The 23,312-nt window shown below is 43.2% G+C and overlaps 1 protein-coding gene across 1 annotated transcript in view; it reads right to left on the bottom strand.

Annotated features, from left to right (window-relative positions):
* DMRT1 (doublesex and mab-3 related transcription factor 1) overlaps positions 1 to 23,312 on the bottom strand; it is a 354,547-nt gene that overhangs the window by 251,818 nt on the left and 79,417 nt on the right. Inside the window, exon 3 of the mRNA XM_069763937.1 lies at positions 3,177 to 3,460. Coding sequence (XP_069620038.1) covers positions 3,177 to 3,460 — 284 coding nt within the window. The remainder of the gene's footprint in view (positions 1 to 3,176; positions 3,461 to 23,312) is intronic.

Genomic DNA, 23,312 nt, shown 5'->3' with positions numbered 1-23,312 from the left:
GAAGGGTTAATAAACTACCTGACAGCAGTTTTCAATATGTCTGGGGGTGCTGTTTTTAAAATGGTATCACGCTTGGGGGTTTCCCAATATATGGGACCCCTAAAGTCACTTCAAACATGGATAAGTCCCTAAAAAAATAAATGTGGTAAATTTCTTTGAAAAAATGAAAAATTGCTGCTACATTTTTAAACCTCCTAAAATGCTAACAAAATAAAATAACATTTTACAAATGGTGCTGATGTAAAGCAGACATGTGGGAAATGTTATTTATTAATGGTTTGCTGTTGTATGACTATCTGGATTAAAGGGATAATCATTCAAATTTTGAAAATTGCTAATTTTTTAACATTTTTCTCAAATTTTTTATATTTTTTATAAATAAACACAAAAAATGTTGAACTAAATTTACCATTATCATAAAGTATAATGTGTCACGAAAAAACAATCTCAAAATCACTGGGATTTGTTGAAGCGTTGCAGAGTTATTACCACATAAAGTGACACTGGTCAGATTTCAAAAATTTGGCTCGGTCACTAAGGGGTTAAGGGACTTCACAGTTGTAACCATGTCAACAAAACTAAAGGCAGTGGCAAAAAGATGGTACTCGGTAAATACAACTGTGTTTGTTACTTTTATGCACAAGAAGTCAAAGGAATAATATAAAATAAAGTCAGAAAACCCCTTGAAATTTTTATTTAACCTGTTTTGTTTTGCCTGTTTTTTATAGGATTGTGGACTTGTAAAACAGTTCTATTCCAATTTGTGCAGGATTTATTATGCATTTTTGCACTTTTGACGCTTACCTCAAGAGTCTACGTAAGTATTAGGGCTCGTTCATGTATGAGAAAAACGGTCCTAGTTTCATCAGTGAATTCAGCGTTTTATCAGACCTTCATCCAAGTGTCATCTGAGTTTGGTCAGAGTATCATTATTGAGAAAAAAAAACATTTCTATGCCTTCTCCAATCTACCTCTCTGTAAAAATCAGACAGCACTTGGATGGCATCTGAGTGCTGTTCAATTGTTTTACGGATCCATAGACTTGGATTGCCAATTTGGATCTGACACTCGGATCAATATTGGACTTGCCTCCGTGACTTTGCAAGGACGACTTGACCCACACAAAAAAAACACCTAGAACTAGTACGTGAAAAACGAATGTCTGAATGAGCCCTAAAGAGAGGGAATGTAAAAAAAGGACCAATGTAAAATTATTGGTGTAAATCTATGCAAGCCACAGTGTGTGGAAATGTGTCTGAGGTTAGGTGTACATAGTTTCCTTTCACAACAAAAACCACAACATAATACCCAATCCATAAGATGGATACCGTCATCATCTGACTGACCCTGCTGCCTTATTATGGGGTCTGTCATCAAATCTGAGGTGTTGTGTGGAGCAAATGTGAACACAGCTTAACATACAGTATTTAATTACATCACTTTAATACCACATATAATATGTCTAGATAACTTATAGACACTACCAATTGTTCCCTACTACATCCAGTTTTAAAGGGAACCTGACAATCGACTAAATGAAGAATCGAAGCCTGGCTGCACAACTGCAACAAGGCATACTCTGAAGAGCTGGCGGCGCTTCAGAGAAAATATACTTTAAAGATCCAGAAGGGGATCACAGGGTGGGACAAGACTAGTTCTGCACCACAGCACAAGGTTAACAGGTCTCTCCTTATGTCCACGCAAAAAAAGAGAGACCTGTCAATCACCTACATTGGGAGGAGCCGACTGGGGGCAGTGCTAAACTAGTCTTGTCTCCGGCTATGGTCCCTGACTGTATTTATGCTTAATATGCCTGGCTGTGGTCATAGTGAGGCTGCAATTCATGGCGCCCGCAATATGGGCAGCATGAAAAGCCTGACAAATTCACTTTAATAATATAACTGCTGCAAAAAAGTTTCTTTTTACAAGGATACAAAAAAGCAATGTAATGGAAACCTAATTACCACAGGAAAGCACTACCCCACCATGTGTTACATACTGTATACAGTATAGTCCCATTTTCAGTGAGACTTTTAACCCCTTAACGAACAAAGGTATTTGGTTTTGCATTTTCATTTTTTGCTCCCCTTCTTCCCAGAGCCATAACTTTTTTATTTTTTCGTCAATATGGCCATTTGAGGGCTTATTTTTTGCGGGACGAGTTGTAATTTTTAACGACATCATTGGTTTTAGCATGTTGTGTACTAAACAAGGGGAAACATTTTATTTATTTATTTTTTTTACCATGTTCACTAAATGCTAAAACTGACCTGCAATCATGATTCTCCAGGTCATTATGAGTCCTTAGACACCAAACATGTCTAGATTCTTTTTTATTTAAGTGGTGAAAATTGTTTTAAAAAATATTTGCGCCATTTACCGATACTCATAGCTTCTCCATTTTTAGTGATCTCGGGTTGGTTGAGGGCTTATTTTTTGCGCACCAAGCTGACGTTTTTATTGAAACCATTTTGGTGCAGATACGATCTTTTGATCACCCATAGCTCACTTGCTATGAGCGATGACCACCGAGCGGCGCTCATAGCAATCCGGAAGTGACAACCATAGAGGGCTGTCAAGCCAACTCATCGGTGACCCGTCGGAGGAGGGTGCAATTTCTGGCGCGCTTACCGGAAGCGCAAGTTAAATGCCGTTTTCAGAGTTTGACAGCGGCATTTAACGAGTTAACAGCCACGGGTGGATCGTAATTCCTGGCTGTTGTGGGCACATGTCAGCTGTATAGATCAGCTGATATGTGCCCAGAAAGATGCGGGCTAAGTGCCAGTGCTCACACCAAACAGAGGGAGTCTGACATCGGCGTACATTTACGCCCGATGTCGGAAAGGTGTTAAAATGTCTATTATCATTATGTACTCCTTTTCAGTGGTGATGATATATTAAAACGGCCTCTGTTTTAGCAAGACATTTGCATCTTTTCTTTGTTCATATGCTCTTTCAAAGGAATTCATATTTACAAGGAAAACTGTATCCTCAATGCCTTCAATTTCTATGATCCTGATCCTATACTAACCCACCACTGAAATGTTCCTATATTGCAGCCCTTGAGGGTCTTAAAGATACAATTACACCAGAGATCAATTAAAATTATAATTCTAAAATAAGAAAAAAAAAAAACCTTATTCAACAAAATGTTTAGGGAATTTGTTGTCCTTTACCTGCCATTGATTTCCTGATTGAGCCTGGACATAAGCAGTAGGAATGCTTCTAAAAGCATTTTTTATTGGTGCTCCACCTATGACACCCAAATCACCAGCACTTGTGGAATCAGCAGTCACAGTCATTTGGTAGGGATTATAATTGTACAGATTGTTGTAATAAGGATAGAGTGGCGGTTGATAGAAGCTACTGTAGTAAGGAGGATCCACAACACAATCAGAAGTGCTATCCACATGCCCTCTGCTGGTAACTGGAGGGATATCCTGAACAAGCATCTTGTTATCTGGAAGACACAAGAAAAATGCTTTAAACATTTGTAATATTTGAAACAAAAAAACAATTACATGTTTACAGCATGTAACATACCTACTGTAAACATTGTTTACATGAAGCATTAACCTTTCTACACCTAATGGAAACGATATCCTTCCCTGCATGACATATAAATGTTGTTTTTTTCTTAAAATTTGAAAGAAAGATTTAATGTGAATCAGATATTCATCCACTTGCTCATTTTATCCAATGATATTGTGAAGCCAGGTAAAATTTGATTTTTAAAAAAGAGCTTAGAATCCTCTAATACAGCCATTGATTTGACTGCAGCGGTCACATGTATGATAGTACGTCACCACTAGAGATGGGCGGACCCCTGGATGTTCCTATCTGGCCAAACACTTAAAAAAATTCAGGTTCGGGTAGCCGCTGTGATCCTAGGTATAAAGTTTGCCTCCTGTCACTGGTGGCGTGGGTTGATGGGATAACTGCTCCCATCAGATAAAGCTTGCTGCTGCTAATAAGGCTGCCGTCACACTAGCAGTATTTGGTCAGTACTTTACATCAGTATTTGTAAGCCAAAACCAGGAGTGGGTGATAAATGCAGAAGTGGTTCATATGTTTCTATTATACTTTTCCTCTGATTGTTCCACTCCTGGTTTTGGCTTACAAATGCTGATGTAAAATACTGACGAAATACTGATAGTGTGATGGCAGCCTAAAGGTACCTTCACACTGAGCAACTTACCAACGATCACGACCAGAGATACGACCTGGCCGTGATCGTTGGTAAGTCGTTGTGTGGTCGCTGGGGAGCTGTCACACAGACAGCTTTCTCCAGCGACCAACGATCAGGGGAACGACTTCGGCATCGTTGAAACTGTCTTCAACGATGCTGAAGTCCCCCTGCAGCACCCGGGTAACCAGGGTAAACATCGGGTTACTAAGTGCAGTGCCGCACTTCGTAAACAGATATTTACCCTGGTTACCATTGTAAAAGTAAAAAAAAAAAAAAAAAAACACTACATACTCACATTCTGATGTCTGTCATGTCCCTCGCCGTCAGCTTCCCTGCACTGACTGTGTCAACGCCGGCAGTAACAGCGGTGACGTCACCGCTGTGCTCTGCTTTACGGCCGGCGCTGACATAGTCAGCCGAAAGCAGTTTCCTGTGGACGCCGGGGGACGTGACAGACATCAGAATGTGAGTATGTACTGTTTTTTTTTTTTTTTAACTTTTACAATGGTAACCAGGGTAAATATCGGGTTACTAAGCGCGATATTTAGCATGGTTACAAGTGAACACATCGCTGGATCGGCATCACACACGCCAATCCAGCGATGACAGCGGGTGATCAGTGACCAAAAAATGGTCCTGATCATTCCCCAACGACCAACGATCTCCCAGCAGGGGCCTGATCGTTGGTCGCTGTCACACATAACGAGATCGTTAGCGGGATCGTTGCTATGTCACCAAAAGAGTTGCAACGATATCGTTAACGATATCGTTATGTGTGACTAAGATTTAAGAATGAGAGCAGACGGTGGCTGATGGAAGTATTCTTCAGCTGGAGCCTGCACTCTAAATAATTTATAATAAAAAAAAACAGCGTGGGTTCCCCTGTATTTTTTATAACCAGCCAGGCAAAACTGACAGCTGTGGGTTGCCACCCTCAGATGCCTGCCTTAGCATAGTTGGTTATCGAGAATAGAGGGGTCCCCACGCTGTTTTTTAATTATTTAAATAAATAATTAAAAATAAATGTTGACAACCAGTTTTGCTAAGGCTGGTTTCACACGTCAGTGGCTCCGGTCCGTGAGGTGACAGTTTCCTCAAGTACCAGAGCCACTGACACACGTAGACACATTAAAATCAATGCATCTGTGCAGATGTCATTGATTTTTTGCAGACCGTGTCTCTGTGTGCCAAACACGGAGACATGTCAGTGTTCGTGGGAGCGCACATATTACACGGACCCATTAAAGTCAATGGGTCCGTGTAAAACACGTACCGCACACGGACGTTGTTCGTGTGCAGTCCGTGTGCCGTGCAGGAGACAGCGCTCCAGTAAGCGCTGTCCCCCCCACTGGTGCTGAAGCCGCGATTCATATCTTCTGTGCAGCAGCGTTTGCTGTAAAGAAGATATGAATAATCCTTTTTTTGTGGTTTTTCATGTTTAAAATAAAGCTCCATGTCCCCACCCCCTGTGCGCCCCCCCGCTGTTCTGAAAATACTCACCCGCCTCCCTCGCTGGCGCTGCTTCCTGTCCTGGCCGCACCTTCTACTGTATGCGGTCACGTGGGGCCGACAATTACAGTCATGAATATGCAGCTCCACCTCCCATAGGGGTGGAGCCGCATATTCATTACTGTAAATGAGCGGCCCCACATGACCGCATACAGTAGAAGCCGGGTGAGTGTTTTCAGAACAGCGGGGGGGCGCACAGGGGGTGGGGACATGGAGCTTTATTTTAAACACGAAAAACCACTAAAAAATGGATTATTCATATCTTCTTTACAGCAAACGCTGCTACACAGAAGATATGAATCGCGGCTTCAGCACGATGCAGGGGACAGCGCTAAACTTTAGCGCTGTCTCCTGCACAGTGCGTGTGGTAACCAGTGGGCATACGGGCTGCACACGTGTGCCACACTGATGTGCCACAGAAACGCAGGGGCACACGGACACGGATAATTCCGGTACCGGAATTATCTGGACGTGTGGGACTGCCCTAAAGCAGACAGCTGGGGGGCTGGTATTCTCAGGCTGGCAAGGGGTCATGGATATTAACCACCCCAGCCTACAAATATCAGCCCAGAAAAGGCACATCTATTAGATGCGCCAATTCTGGCGCTTTGCCTGGCTCTTCCCACTTGATTTATTTATCAGACACCTATCCATCATTATTCCTATAGCTATATGGTAAATAAAGACACAGCAAGAATGAAGTCTTTATCTACTATATAAAGCTGAATGTGTGTGTGTGTGTTTGTGTGTGTGTGTGTGTGTGTATGTGTGTGTGTATGTCCGGGATTGGCATCTGCACCGTCGCAGCTACAGCCACAAAATTTTGCACAGTCACACGTCTGGACCCTGAGAGCGTCATAGGCTACGTTGTGAGGTGAAATTTTAACCCCGCGCGTTCCAATTCACCAAACAATTTTGCCCCTATCTACATAATGGGGAAAAAGTGAAAGGAAAAGTGTTGGAGGCGTCGCAGCTACAGCCACAAAATTTTGCACAGTCACACGTCTGGACCCCTATAGCGTCATAGGCTATGTTGTGAGATGAAATTTTAACCCCGCGCTTTCCAATTCACCAAACAATTTTGCTCCTATCTACCTAATGGGAAAAAATGAAAGGAAAAGTGTAGGAGGCAAATTGACAGCTACCAGATGTGAACAAGGGGGACTTAAAGAATGAGAGCGATGACGCCAAAGAGTATATACCGTACAGTTGCTAAGGTGGGGCCTCGACATGGGATACTCACCACACACGGGGATATGAACACACACAAAATGCGCCTCACTCTACCACGTGCTTGAAAACATATTACCCTCAGCACACATTTCACCACAAATACACCAACCTCGCCACATAAAAGTCAAAACACGAAAGTCGCCACTCAAAACTCGCCACGCGCAGAACTCGCCACATGCAAAAACTAGGCTCTTGCAAAACTCGCCACAAGTGCAAAATTCTCCTCATGAAAAACTCGCCACACGCAAAACTTGCACACGCCGAAAAATTGCCACATGCACAAAAGTTGCACCACATGCAAAAGTTTCCTCACACAAAACTTGCACATACTCAAAAGGCACCACACATAATACTCGCAACGCGCAAAACTCGCCATGCGCAAAACTTGCTGCACACAACTTGCTACACTAACCTGTCACATGCAACTCGACACACAAAATGTTGCTACACGCATGTTGCTACACAAAACTCATCTCACAAAAGTCGCTACATGCATGTCGCCACACGCAACTCAACACACACAACTTGACAAACGAAACTCGCCCTAAAACACACACAAGTCTGGTATTAGCCTTCAAAAATAAAAATCTGATTAATAAGCAGACAAACTACAACAATTGCACCATATAGGAAATACGGCAGCTGTCAGTCACATGACCTGTCTATTATGTGTATGTGTGAGCTAATATATACTGCCAGGGGGAGGGCTTCCTGTTGGCTGGGGATTTATCAGGCTGCCAATTTAGCTTACAAATACTGAGGTAAAAATACTGAGCAAATAACATGTGAACGAGGTCTAATACAGGAGGAGATGACACACAGGTATACACTATATACAGGGGAGATGACACACAGATATATACTATATACAGGAGAGATGACACACAGGTATATACTATATAGAGGAGGAGATGACATATAGGTACATATATATACAGGAGGAGATGACATACAGGTATATACTATATACAGGAGGAGATGACACACAGGTATATGCTATATATAGAAGATGACATGCAGGTGTATACTATATGCAGGAGGAGATGACACTCAGATATATACTATATACAGGAGAGATGACACACAGGTATATACTATATACAGGAGGAGATGACATACAGGTATATGCTATATATAGAAGATGACATGCAGGTATATACTATATGCAGGAGGAGATGACACTCAGATATATACTATATACAGGGGAGATGACACACAGGTATATACTATATACAGGAGGAGATGACATACAGGTATATACTATATATAGGAGATGACATTCAGGTATATACTATATATAGGGGAGATGACACACAGCAGGTATATCTAATATATAAAGCTGAATGTGTGTATGTGTGTGTGTATGTATGTCCGGGATTGGCATCTGCACCGTCGCAGCTACAGCCACAAAATTTTGCACAGTCACACGTCTAGACCCCGAGAGCGTCATAGGCTATGTTGTGAGGCGAAATTTTAACCCTGCACATTCCAATTCACCAAACAATTTTGCCCCTATCTACATAATGGGGAAAAAAATGAAAGGAAAAGTGTTGGAGGCGTCGCAGCTACAGAAACAAAATTTTGCAGTCACACGTCTGGACCCCGAGAGCGTCATAGGCTACGTTGTGAGGTGAAATTTTAACCCCGCGCTTTCCAATTCACCAAACAATTTTGCCCCTATCTACATAATGGGGAAAAAGTGAAATGAAAAGTGTTGGAGGCGTCGCAGCTACAGCCACAAAATTTTGCACAGTCACACGTCTGGACCCTGAGAGCGTCATAGGCTATGTTGTGAGGTGAAATTTTAACTCCGCGCTTTCCAATTCACCAAACTATTTTTCCCCTATCTACATAATGGGGAAAAGTGAAAGCAAAAGTGTTGGAGGCAAATTGACAGCTGCCAGATGTGAACAAGGGGGACTTAAAGAATGAGAGCGATGGCGCCAAAGAGTATATACCGTACAGTAGTAACCAGAACCAAACCAAAGAATGGTAGCCGTGCGGCACTAGAGCCACAACTTTTCACAGGTGTGTGGATGAGCGGCGGCAGCGTCGGCTGCAACACTATCCAGAGAAAACAGCTCAGGGTGGTGCTCACAGAACAATCCACAGAGGACCAAAGGCTTCACTGACGGTATATCAGAAGAGAAAATATGGCACTCACCCCTAGAAATGCTGTGATGAAGTCCTTTATTTGCTACAAACAGCAATCAGGTACACATGGAGAGGCGGCAGGACGTGAACAGGAGAGGGTGCAGGGAACCGGTAAGGACTACGGCCGTTTCGCGCAAAGCGCTTTGCGCGAAACGGCCGTAGTCCTTACCGGTTCCCCGCGCCCTCTCCTGTTCACGTCCTGCCGCCTCTCCATGTGTACCTGATTGCTGTTTGTAGCAAATAAAGGACTTCATCACAGCATTTCTAGGGGTGAGTGCCATATTTTCTCTTCTGATATACCGTATATACCGTACAGTTGCTAAGGTGGGGCCCCGACATGAGATACTCACCACACATGGGGATATGAACACACACACAAAATGCGCCACACACTACCACGTGCTTGAACACATATACCACCCTCAGCACACATTTCACCACACATACACCAACCTCGCCACATAAAAGTCGAAACACAAAAGTCGTCGCTCAAAACTCACCACGCGAAAAACTCGCCACATGCAAAAACTAGGCTCACGCAAAACTCGCCACAAGTGCAAAACTCACCTCATGGAAAACTCGCCACACGCAAAACTTGCACACGCGGAAAAATTGCCACATGCACAAAATTTGCAACACATGGAAAAGTTGCCTCACACAAAACTTGCACATACTCAAAAGGCACCAGACATAAAACTCACCATGCGCAAAACTTGCTGCACACAACTTGCTACACTAACCTGTCACATGCAACTCGACACAAAAAGTTGCTACACGCATGTTGCCACACAAAACTCATCTCACAAAAGTCGCTACATGCATGTCGCCACACACAACTCAACACACACAACTTGACAAACGAAACTCGCCCTAAAACACACACAAGTCTGGTATTAGCCTTCAAAAATAAAAATCTGATTAATAAGCAGACAAACTACAAGAGCAACAAATGTACCATATAGGAAATACACCAGCTGTCAGTCACATGACCTGTCTATTATGTGTATGTGTGAGCTAATATATACTGCCAGGGGGAGGGCTTCCTGTTGGCTGGGGATTTATCAGGCTGCCAATTTATCTTACAAATACTGAGGTAAAAATACTGAGCAAATAACGTGTTAACGAGGTCTAATACAGGAGATCACACAGGTATATACTATATACAGGGGAGATGACACACAGATATATACTATATACAGGAGAGATGACACACAGGTATATACTATATAGAGGAGATGACATACAGGTATATACTATATACAGGAGGAGATGACACACAGGTATATACTATATACAGGAGCAGATTACCTACAGGTATATACTATATACAGGAGGAGATGACATACAGGTATATACTATATATAGAAGGAGATGACATACAGGTATATACTATATATAGGAGGAGATGACATACAGGTATATACTATATATAGGAGGAGATGACATACAGGTACATACTATATATAGGAGATTACATACAGGTATATACTATATACAGGGGAGATGAGACACAGCAGGTATATACTATATACAGGGGAGATGACATACAGGTATATACTATATACAGGAGATGACATACAGGTGTATACTATATATAAGGGAGATGACAAACATGTATATACTGAGGTGAAAATGAGGTGTGAGGTGAAAATGAAAAGGTGTGAGTGCAAAATGAGAGGAGTGAGGGAAAATAGTGTAGTGATCGGAAAATGACAGATGTGAGGTCGAAATGACAAGTGTTAGGCGGGAATGAGAGGAGTGAGGGAGAAAATGAGTGGAGTGAGGGAGAAAATGAGAGATGTGAGGGGGGAAAATGAGATGTGATGGGGAAAATGAGAGATATGAGGGGGAAAATGAAAGATGTGATTGGGAAAATGAGAGGCGTGATGGGAAAATAAGAGACATGAGGTGCTATAACTAACCACAGATATTTACTATGCCCAGGCAACGCCGGGCTCTTCAGCTAGTACTATATACAGGGGAGATGACATACAGGTATATACTACCGTGTTTCCCCGAAAGTAAGACCCCCCCGAAAGTAAGGCAGGGTGGGGGGTTTCGGGGGGTCCGCCAATGTAGGGCACCCCCCGATTGTAAGGCAGGGTAGCGGGAGGGGGGGGGGGGGCCCGGGGAATGTAAGGCTGATTGGCCGATCAGCCTGTTCGTCACAGGCTCCCTAGTCCCTGCTGGCCATCAGCTCGAGCTGTGATTGGCAGTAAGCCGGCTTGCAGCTGATTGGCCGAATCAGCTGCGACGTCACCGCCTGCAGGCTCGCTCCGATTGGTCCAGCTTCCCCGGCATCCGAATCGTCAGCCCGGCACCGCAGAGGAGATCGAAACAGAAGGAAAGTAACGTTAAGTTCCGAAACTCTCTCTGTGTGTGCGTGTGTGTACGGTATGTGTATGGGTGCCGTATGGGGCTGTATGTGTCAGTGTGTGTACGGTACCGGTACGATATGTGTGTGGGTGCCGTGTGGGGCTGTACCGGTACCGTATGTGTCAGTGTGTGTGGTGGCAGAGTGGGGGGCAGAACCACTGTATGGGGAGGCTGCAGGAGGGAGGATGGGGTGGATGCCGGACTCTCAAACAATGGGGATGCTGCAGGGGGGAGGATGGGGTGGATGCCGGACTCTCAAACAATGGGGAGGCACCAGGGGATGCCGTACTGTACCATACAACAATGGGTAGGGATACTGTATGGGGAGGGATGTCGGACTGTACAACAATGGGGAGGCTGCAGGGATTGCTTGCTTGTTGAACAGTCTACCGTAATGTAAAGTACCGTACTGTAAAACAGATACGGAACCAGAAACAATGCTGATACCGTATATTTTTACCCCCAGATGAGCTCTTCCGGTCCCGGTAAAAGAAAAAGCTACTCTGTGGAGTACAAAAAAGGGATAGTGGAGGAATCTCGGGGCAAGAATCTTGCGGAATTCTGCAAACAAGATATTCTTGAGACATTTGTTTGATTATTTGTTTGACCATACTGTTCAGCCTGTTAATAAATGTTAATTTTATTGTTAAAAAAAATTGTCATTTTTTTTCCCCAATGTAAGGCCTCCCCCGAAAGTAAGGCAGGGTGGGACTTTTGGGGGTAAAATTAATGTAAGACAGGGCCTTACTTTCGGGGAAACACGGTATATACAGGAGATGACATACAGATGTATACTATATATAAGGGAGATGACAAACATGTATATACTGAGGTGATGAGGTGAAAATGAGAGGTGTGAGGTGAAAATGAAAAGGTGTGAGTGCAAAATGAGAGGAGTGAGGAAAAATAGTGGAGTGATCAGAAAATGACAGATGTGAGGTTGAAATGACAAGTGTTAGGGGGGAATGAGAGGAGTGAGGGAGAAAATTAGAGGTGTGAGGGAGAAAATGAGAGATGTGAGGGGGAAAATGAGAGGCGTGATGGGAAAATAAGAGAAGTGAGGTGCTATAACTAACCACAGATATTTACTATGCCCAGGCAACGCCGGGCTCTTCAGCTAGTTTGAAATAAAACAAAACACACTTTTCCTTTTTTTATTTAAAAGTAGCAAACACAGTTATACTCACCTAACGCCCATTCCATTGACTCCCTCGTCCCCTGTAATAAAACAAAAATAAAAAACAACAATATGCCTCACCTGTCCGTCGTTCAGTCCCACACCGTAATCCATATCTGGGGATTACTAGTTTTCAACATTGAAAAGTGCCAAGATGTGACTGTCCAGGCTGAGAACCACTGATGAACAAGCTGCTGCGAGCCCAGTATCAGTGACCAGTGGTGACCTCATCGAGGTTACCTCCGGTCATTGGAGGCTGAGTTCCCAGTCGGGTTGAACTGCGGTGACCTCTGTCTGGCGAAAAGTGAGTTCAAAGTAGTTCCAAATTCACCACACAGTGACATTCTCCCAGTGAACATGCTTTGGGGTTGTGTAGCAGCCAATGGCACGGACAACATTTCAAGGGTAGAGAGAAGAATTAACGGCGAATAAGCCTCCTTACCTTGACAAGCCAGAGATGGTATGTCACTCTCCATAAGGCCGGCGTCACACTCAGCGTATAAAAATATGGTCCGTAATTTACGGCCGTAATACGCAGAAAAGTCCCCAAAATAGTGGTCCGAATCTCCTCCGTAGGCAGGGTATGTCAGCGTATATTGCACATGGCATCCTCCGTATGTAATCCGTATGGCATCCGTACTGCGGGATTTTCTCGCAGGCTTGCAAAACCGACATACGGATATACAAGGGATCCACGTGCTCAAAAAATAATAAAAACATATGTACTGACATATATTAATATGTCATACAGCGCTTGATAGCTTAAAAGCCGGTAATTCAATTGCCGGCTTTTGCTATCTCCTTCCAAAACCCGACATGATATGAGACATGGTTTACATACAGTAAACCATCTCATATTCCCATTTTTGTTGCATATTCCACACTACTAATGTTAGTAGTGTGTATGTGCAAAATTTGGGCATTCTAGCTATTAAATTAAAGGGTTAAATGGCGGAAAAAATTGGCGTGGGCTCCCGCGCAATTTTCTCCGCCAGAGTAGTAAAGCCAGTGACTGAGGGCAGATATTAATAGCCTGGAGAGGGTCCACGGTTATTGCCAGCAGAGGGCGCCTCACTGCGAATGAAAGGTAACTACAGGCCATTGACCTAGTTTCCATTAATTCCCTGGGGTTTTACAGTCAGGAGCATAGCTGCATTATAGCAGAGCTCCTGGTTGTAAAAAAAATTAACCCCTTCAGATGGATTTACATCGTGGGACGTGACAGATCCTCGGAAGGTATGGATATTGTTGGTTTATTATTTTTTTTTTGTCACAGAGCGAGGGTCTTCAGGTGGATTACCAGAATAATAAAATATTAAAACAACCTGTGATTTTATTTCATTAAAAGACTTTTTAATAATGTGTTTGTGTTTTTTTTAACCATTTCAGACTATTGGATTAATAATGGATAGGTGTCATAATTGACGCCTCTCCATTATTAATCCGGCTTAATGTCACCTTACAATAGCAAGGTGACATTAACCCTTCATTACCCCATATCCCACCGCTACACAGGAATGGGAAGAGAGTGGCCAAGTGCCAGAATAGGCGCATCTTCCAGATGTGCCTTTTCTGGGGTGGCTGGGGGCAGATGTTTTTAGCCGGGGGGGGAAGCAATAACCGTGGACCCTCCCCAGGCTATTAATATCTGCCCTCAGTCACTGGCTTTACTACTCTGGCGGAGAAAATTGCGCGGGAGCCCACGCCATTGGCCGTAGAAAATCGCAGCATGCTGCGTTTGTCACCGTATTGCGCAAATAAAACGCCAATGAAAGTCTATGGAAGCCCCAAAAATACGGATCACACACGGACCAGCAGTGTGACTTGCGAGAAATACGCAGCGCTGTTAGAGAGAAAAGCCGGCAATTCAGCGCGGTGTACAGTAAAATCACACTGACAGCTTCCAGTAGAATAGGTAGAATAAATATGTACACATAGAATAGGTGACAGTATATATAGACAGTATATATGTTTTGTTTTTTTTTACACATGGATCCCTTGTATAGCCGTATGTTGGTTTTGCAAGCCTGCGATAAAAACACGCAGTACGGATGCCATACGGATTACATACGGAGGATGCCATGCGCAAAAAACGGTGACACACCCTGCCTACGGAGGAGCTACGGACCACTATTTTGGGGACTTTTCAGCGTATTACGGCCGTAATATACGGACCGTATTTTCATACGCTGTGTGTGACGCCGGCCTAAGTCATATTGCACGACTCGTTAAAGGGTTGATTGTGACTTGTAGGATCGCTACTTCCAACAGGTGGCACTATAGAGTTTAACCCCTTTACCCCCAAGGGTGGTTTGCACGTTAATGACCAGGCCAATTTTTACAATTCTGACCACTGTCCCTTTATGAGGTTATAACTCCGAAACGCTTCAACGGATCCTGGTGATTCTGACATTGTTTTCTCGTGACATATTGTACTTCATGATAGTGGTAAAATTTCTTTGATAGTACCTGCGTTTATTTGTGAAAAAAACGGAAATTTGGCGAAAATTTTGAAAATTTCGCAATTTTCAAACTTTGAATTTTTATGCAATTAAATCACAGAGATATGTCACACAAAATACTTAATAGGTAACATTTCCCACATGTCTCCTTTACATCAGCATAATTTTGGAACCAATTTTTTTTTTTGTTAGGGAGTTATAAGGGTTAAAAGTTGACCAGCAATTTCTCATTTTTACAACACCATTTTTTTTTAGGGACCACGTCTCATTTGAAGTCATTTTGAGGGGTCTATATGATAGAAAATGCCCAAGTGTGACACCATTCTAAAAACTGCACCCCTCAAGGTGCTCAAAACCACATTCAAGAAGTTTATTAACCCTTCAGGTGTTTAATAGGAATTTTTGGAATGTTTAAATAAAAATGAACATTTAAATTTTTTACACAAAAAATTTACTTCAGCTCCAATTTGTTTTATTTTACCAAGGGTAACAGGAGAAATTGGACCCAAAAAGTTGTTGTCCAATTTGTCCTGAGTACGCTGATACCCCATATGTGGCAGTAAACCACTGTTTGGGCGCATGGCAGAGCTCGGAAGGGAAGGAGCGCTATTTGACTTTTCAATGCAAAATTGACAGGAATTGAGATGGGACGCCATGTTGCGTTTGGAGAGCCACTGATGTGCCTAAACATTGAAACCCCCCACAAGTGACACCATTTTGGAAAGTAGACCCCCTAAGGAACTTATATGGATGTGTGGTGAGCACTTTGACCCACCAAGTGCTTCACAGAAGTTTATAATGCAGAACCGTAAAAATAAAAAATCATATTTTTTCACAAAAATTATATTTTTGCCCCCAATTTTTTATTTTTCCAAGGGTAAGAGAAGAAATTGGACCTCAAAAGTTGTTGTCCAATTTGTCCTGAATACGCTGATACCCCATATGTGGCAGTAAACCACTGTTTGGGCGCATGGGAGAGCTCGGAAGGGAAGGAGCGCAGTTTGACTTTTCAACGCAAAATTGACAGAAATTGAGATGGGACGCCATGTTGCGTTTGGAGAGCCACTGATGTGCCTAAACATTGAAACCCCCCACAAGTGACACCATTTTGGAAAGTAGACCCCCTAAGGAACTTATCTAGAGGTGTGGTGAGCACTTTGACCCACCAAGTGCTTCACAGAAGTTTATAATGCAGAACCGTAAAAATAAAAAATCATATTTTTTCACAAAAATTATATTTTTGCCCCCAATTTTTTATTTTCCCTAGGGTAACAGGAGAAATTGGACCCCAAAAGTTGTTGTCCAATTTGTCCTGAGTACGCTGATACCCCATATGTGGGGGGGAACCACCGTTTGGGCGCATGGGAGGGTTCGGAAGGGAAGGAGCGCCATTTGGAATGCAGACTTAGATGGAATGGTCTGCAGGCGTCACATTGCGTTTGCAGAGCCCCTAATGTACCTAAACAGTAGAAACCCCCCACAAGTGACACCATTTTGGAAAGTAGACCCCCTAAGGAACTCATCTTGATGTGTTGTGAGAGCTTTGAACCCCCAAGTATTTCACTACAGTTTATAACGCAGAGCCATGCAAATAAAAAATATTTTTTTTTCCACAAAAATTATATTTTAGCCCCCAGTTTTGTATTTTTCCATGGTTAGCAGGAGAAATTGGACCCTAAATGTTGTTGTCCAATTTGTCCTGAGTACGCTGATACCCGATATGTGGGGGGGAACCACCGTTTGGGCGCATGGGAGGGCTCGGAAGGGAAGGAGCATCATTTGGAATGCAGACTTAGATGGATTGGTCTGCAGGCGTCACATTGCGTTTGCAGAGCCCCTAATGTACCTAAACAGTAGAAACCCCCCACAAGTGACCCCATATTGGAAACTAGACCCCTCAATGAACTTATCTAGATGTGTTGTGAGAACTTTGAACCCCCAAGTGTTTCACTACAGTTTATAACGCAGAGCCGTGAAAATAAAAAATCTTTTTGTTTTCCCACAAAAATTATTTTTTAGCCCCCAGTTTTGTATTTTCCCAAGGGTAACAGGAGAAATTGGTCCACAAAAGTTGTTGTCCAATTTGTCCTGAGTACGCTGATACCCCATATGTTGGGGTAAACCCCTGTTTGGACACACAGGAGAGCTCGGAAGGGAAGGAGCACTGTTTTACTTTTTCAACGCAGAATTGGCTGGAATTGAGATCGGACGCCATGTCGTGTTTGGAGAGCCCCTGATGTGCCGAAACAGTGGAAACCCCCCAATTATAACTGAAACCCTAATCTAAACACACCCCTAACCCTAATTCCAACGGTAACCCTAACCACACCTCTAACCCTGACACACCCCTAACCCTAATCCCAACCCTATTCCCAACTGTAAATGTAATCTAAACCCTAACCCTAACTTTAGCCCCAACCCTAACTGTAGCCCCAACCCTAACCATAACCCTAGCCCTAACCCTAGCCCTAACCCTAACCCTAGCCCTAACCCTAACCCTAACCCTAGCCCTAACCCTAGCCCTAACCCTAGCCCTAGCCCTAACCCTAGCCCTAACCCTAGCCCTAACCCTAGCCCTAGCCCTAACCCTAGCCCTAACCCTAGCCCTAATGGGAAAATGGAAATAAATACATTTTTTTTTATTTTTCCCTAACTAAGGGGGTGATGAAGGGGGGTTTGATTTACTTTTATAGCGAGTTTTTTAGCGGATTTTTATGATTGGCAGCCGTCACACACAAAGACCCTTTTTATTGCAAAAAATATTTTTTGCAATACCACATTTTGAGAGCTATAATTTTTCCATATTTTGGTCCACAGAGTCATGTGAGGTCTTGTTTTTTGCGGGACGAGTTGACGTTTTTATTGAAAACATTTTTGGGCACGTGACATTTTTTTATCGCTTTTTATTCCGATTTTTGTGAGGAAGAATGACCAAAAGCCAGCTATTCATGAATTTCTATTGGGGGAGGCGTTTATACCGTTCCGCGTTTGGTAAAATTGATAAATCAGTTTTATTCTTCGGGTCAGTACGATTACAGCGATACCTCATTTATATCATTTTTTTATAGTTTGGTGCTTTTATACGATAAAAACTATTTTACAGAAAAAATAATTATTTTTGCATCGCTTTATTCTCAGGACTATAACTTTTTTATTTTTTTGCTGATGATGCTGTATGGCGGCTCTTTTTTTGCGGGACAAGATGACGCTTTCAGTGGTACCATGGTTATTTATATCTGTCCTTTTGATCGCGTGTTATTCCACTTTTTGTTCGGCGGTATGATAATAAAGCGTTGTTTTTTGCCTCGTTTTTTTTTTTTTTTTCTTACGGTGTTTACTGAAGGGGTTAACTAGTGGGACAGTTTTATAGGTCGGGTCGTTACGGACGCGGCGATACTAAATATGTGTACTTTTATTGGTTTTTTTTTTTTATTTAGATGAAGAAATGTATTTATGGGAATAATATATATTTTTTTTTTTTCATTATTTTGGAATATTTTTTTTTATTTTTTTTACACATTTGGAAAATTTTTTTTTTACTTTTTTACTTTGTCCCAGGGGGGGACATCACAGATCAGTGATCTGACAGTTTGCACAGCACTCTGTCAGATCACTGATCTGACATGCAGCGCTGCAGCCTTCACAGTGCCTGCTCTGAGCAGGCTCTGTGAAGCCACCTCCCTCCCTGCAGGACCCGGATCCGCGGCCATCTTGGATCCGGGGCTCGAGCAGGGAGGGAGGTGAGGAGACCCTCGCAGCAACGCGATCACATCGCGTTGCTGCGGGGGGCTCAGGGAAGCCCGCAGGGAGCCCCCTCCCTGCGGGAAGCTTCCCTATACCGCCGGCACATTGCAATCATCTTTGATCGCGGTGTGCCAGGGGTTAATGTGCCGGGGGCGGTCCGTGACCGCTCCTGGCACATAGTGCCGGATGTCAGCTGCGATAAGCAGCTGACACCCGGCCGCGATCGGCCGCGCTCCCCCCGTGAGCGCGGCCGATTGGCTATGACGTACTATCCCGTCCAGGGTCAGATAAGCCCAGGGCACCTCGACGGGATAGTACGTCTAAGGTCACAGAGGGGTTAAGTCCTCTTTTTCTCAGAAGAGGCAATTTGCATACAAGAAATTTCAACAAACTCTTGAAGCAAACATAACGCTATCTGTAAAAAAAAAAGCTGAAGTTGAAAGGAAGTTAGCTTCTACAAATGGATAATGATCTTAAACATGTCAAAATCCACAATAGACTACCTCAAAAAGTGTAAGCTTGAAGGCTTTACAATGGCTTCACAGTCCCCTGATCTGAACAGCACTGAAAATCGGTGACTAGATCTCAAAATAGCAATGCATGCAAGACGACCCAGGAATCTCACAGAACTGGAAGAATTTTCCAAGGAAGAATGGATAAAAATCCCTCACACAAGAATTGAAAGACTCTTGGCTACAAAAAGTGCTTACAAGCTGTGACACCTGCAAAAGGGAGTGCTACTAACCATGGAGGGTGCCCAAACTTTTGCATCAATCCATTTTCCTTTTTGTAATTTTTAAATGTAAAAAATTACAATATATATACTTATATTTTTGTCTAAAATACAAAGGAAATGTGACATCTTTAACTGTAACCCTTTTAGAGAACATTTAATTTCTTCATTTTTAGGCTGCCCAAACTTTTACATGCCACTGCATTCGTCAGTCATACAGACAGTTATGGTCTTGGGATCCTTTGCTAAACTGAGGGGATGGTCCCAAGGGTCCAACTCTCCATTTATACAGAACACATGCACATGGCACTAACTGTACATATAAGCAATAAAATGTGAGCTATAAGAAGTGCACTTTTCCTTATCCTTTTTGGGACTATTATTCTGTCAGATACTACCGGTATATCTAGCACACCATCCTCTAGTACTCTGGTGGGACAGTGACCCTCGATACAAAGCTCCAAATCACTGCCATAAACATAGATTTAATAGAAAACCATACTGACCCAGTTACTATTAGGCCGGCGTCACACTGGCGTTTTAAATTGCAGAGTGCAATGCGATAAAAAATCGCAGTGCACTCGGACCAATGTTAAGCTATGGGGCAGCTCCCAGCAGCCGACTTTTTGTCGGCCGTTTTCCTCGGTCTGAGACAATCACAACATGCTGCGATTGTCTCGGACCGAGGAAAACTCTCAGCTCACTCGCACCCATATAAGCCTATGGGTGCGAGTGAGACAGCGCACACCACTTGGATAACATCCGAGTGATGTGCGCTATAAGCGGACCCCAGCAATGGAGGAGATGGTGAAATTCATTTCTCCGCCTCCTCCGCAGCTGTGCTCCGATCCTCCCTGTGCGAGAGAATCGGAGCACAGACGCGTAACACTCGGCTCCTGCTCTGCTGCAAGCAGGAGCCGAGTGTCATTAGCATATCGCATCTGATGATCTCGCATTGGATGCAATACGCCAGTGTGACGCCGGCCTTATAAGGAGTATGAAAGCTTACTGTACTAAAAAGCAAACATTTTAACTAATATATACCTATAAGCACACAGAAGTTATCCAAGGTTTCTTCAAGACATGCAAAGGGTAGCTTAAATTTCATGTAGCAGAAAATTACAAGCAAAACTAAAACAGAAGAAACTTTGTCTGCCTCATCCTGTGAAAAGGCAGGTATACAAACTGTGCATTGTGGGTATGACTGTGGCTTCATTTATTACACAAAAAACAGGATATGCAGAAACAAGTGTAACAATTGTTTTAACTTTTATTTCATAAATTAATAGTACACATGAAAATAAGCAACTTTGTAATATATCTTATCAGACAAATCTGCTTCTTTCTCTTCCTGGACTGATCTTTCACTGTCAAAATTCTCAATTTACGGGTCTGTATTCAGTGAAGACAGATTTTTACATGAGTGAGATACGGGATGGCAGTTGGTACTGATAGGATTCTATATAGAGTGGAGGGGAAACTCCAATTCATCAAAGCTTTTGTGAGAGAATACTGGTGTAAAATGCTTTGAAAAGCCGCAATTTAGTTTTAGTGCAACGCGAAGTAAGTAAAAATGTTATGACTTTTGGCATTTTTACACCAGTTTGAAGCAGCTCTGCCAAAATAGGTGAAGCTGAGGAGAATCTAGGATGGTTGCCCATCAATTTCTGCAAAATTACAGGTGTTTCTTATGCCTGAAATGCTACTCGAACCCTGACTCAAGCAGCACTTCTGGTGAGGCGAACGCCACTGAAAAGATGCGCCAAATTCATTAACCCCTCTGTGACCTTAGACGTACTATCCCGTCGAGGTGCCCTGGGCTTATCTGACCCTGGACAGGATAGTACGTCATAGCGATCGGCAGCGCTCACGGGGGGAGCGCGGCCGAGTGTCAGCTGCCTATCGCAGCTGACATCCGGCACTATGTGCCAGGAGCGGTGACGGACCGCCCCCGGCACATTAACCCCCGGCACACCGCGATCAAAGATGATCGCGATGTGCCGGCGGTGCAGGGAAGCACCGCGCAGGGAGGGGGCTCCCTGCGGGCTTCCCTGAGACCCCCGCAGCAACGCGATGTGATCGCGTTGCTGCGAGGGTCTCACCTCCCTCCCTGCTCGAGCCCCGGATCCAAGATGGCTGCAGATCCGGGTCCTGCAGGGAGGGAGGTGGCTTCACAGAGCCTGCTCAGAGCAGGCACTGTGAAGGCTGCAGCGCTGCATGTCAGATCAGTGATCTGACAGAGTGCTGTGCAAACTGTCAGATCACTGATCTGTGATGTCCCCCCCAGGGACAAAGTAAAAAAGTAAAAAAAAAAATTTCCAAATGTATAAAAAAAAAAATATATATATATATTCCTAAATAATGAAAAAAAATATATATATATTATTAACATAAATACATTTCTTCATCTAAATAAAAAAAAAAAATAAAAGTGCACATATTTAGTATCGCCGCGTCCGTAACGACCCGACCTATATAACTGCCCCGCTAGTTAACCCCTTCAGTAAACACCGTAAGAAAAAAAAAAAAAACGAGGCAAAAAACAACGCTTTATTATCATACCGCCGAACAAAAAGTGGAATAACACGCAATCAAAAAGACAGATATAAATAACCATGGTACCGCTGAAAACGTCATCTTGTCCCACAAAAAACGAGCCGCCATACAGCATCATCAGCAAAAAAATAAAAAAGTTATAGTCCTCAGAATAAAGCGATGCAAAAATAATTATTTTTTCTGTAAAATAGTTTTTATCGTATAAAAGCGCCAAAACATAAAAAAATGATATAAATGAGGTGTCGCTGTAATCATACTGACCCGAAGAATAAAACTGCTTTATCAATTTTACCAAACGCGGAACGGTATAAACGCCTCCCCCAAAAGAAATTCATGAATAGCTGGTTTTTGGTCATTCTGCCTCACAAAAATCGGAATAAAAAGCGATCAAAAAATGTCACGTGCCCGAAAATGTTAGCAATAAAAACGTCAACTCGTCCCGCAAAAAACAAGACCTCACATGACTCTGTGGACCAAAATATTGAAAAATTATAGCTCTCAAAATGTGGTAACGCAAAAAATATTTTTTGCAATAAAAAGCGTCTTTCAGTGTGTGACGGCTGCCAATCATAAAAATCCGCTAAAAAACCCGCTATAAAAGTAAATCAAACCCCCCTTCATCACCGCCTTAGTTATGGAAAAATAAAAAAAATGTATTTATTTCCATTTTCCCATTAGGGCTAGGGTTAGGGCTAGGGTTAGGATTAGGGTTAGGGCTAGGGTTAGGGCTACAGTTAGGGTTGGGGCTAAAGTTAGGGTTAGGGTTTAGATTACATTTACAGTTGGGAATAGGGCTAGGGTTAGGGCTAGGGTTAGGGCTTGGGTTATGGTCAGGGCTAGGGTTAGGGCTAGGGTTAGGGCTAGGGTTGGGGCTACAGTTAGGGTTGGGGCTAAAGTTAGGGTTTAGATTACATTTACAGTTGGGAATAGGGTTGGGATTAGGGTTAGGGGTGTGTCAGGGTTAGAGGTGTGGTTAGGGTTACCGTTGGAATTAGGGTTAGGGGTGTGTTTGGATTAGGGTTTCAGTTATAATTGGGGGGTTTCCACTATTTCGGCACATCAGGGGCTCTCCAAACGCGACATGGCGTCCGATCTCAATTCCAGCCAATTCTGCGTTGAAAAGTAAAACAGTGCTCCTTCTCTTCCGAGCTCTCCCGTGAGCACAAACAGGGATTTACC

The sequence above is a fragment of the Ranitomeya imitator genome, chromosome 1, assembly GCF_032444005.1.
Source record: "Ranitomeya imitator isolate aRanImi1 chromosome 1, aRanImi1.pri, whole genome shotgun sequence".
Classification (NCBI taxonomy): domain Eukaryota; kingdom Metazoa; phylum Chordata; class Amphibia; order Anura; family Dendrobatidae; genus Ranitomeya; species Ranitomeya imitator.
This window is presented reverse-complemented; position numbering and strand designations above follow the sequence as displayed.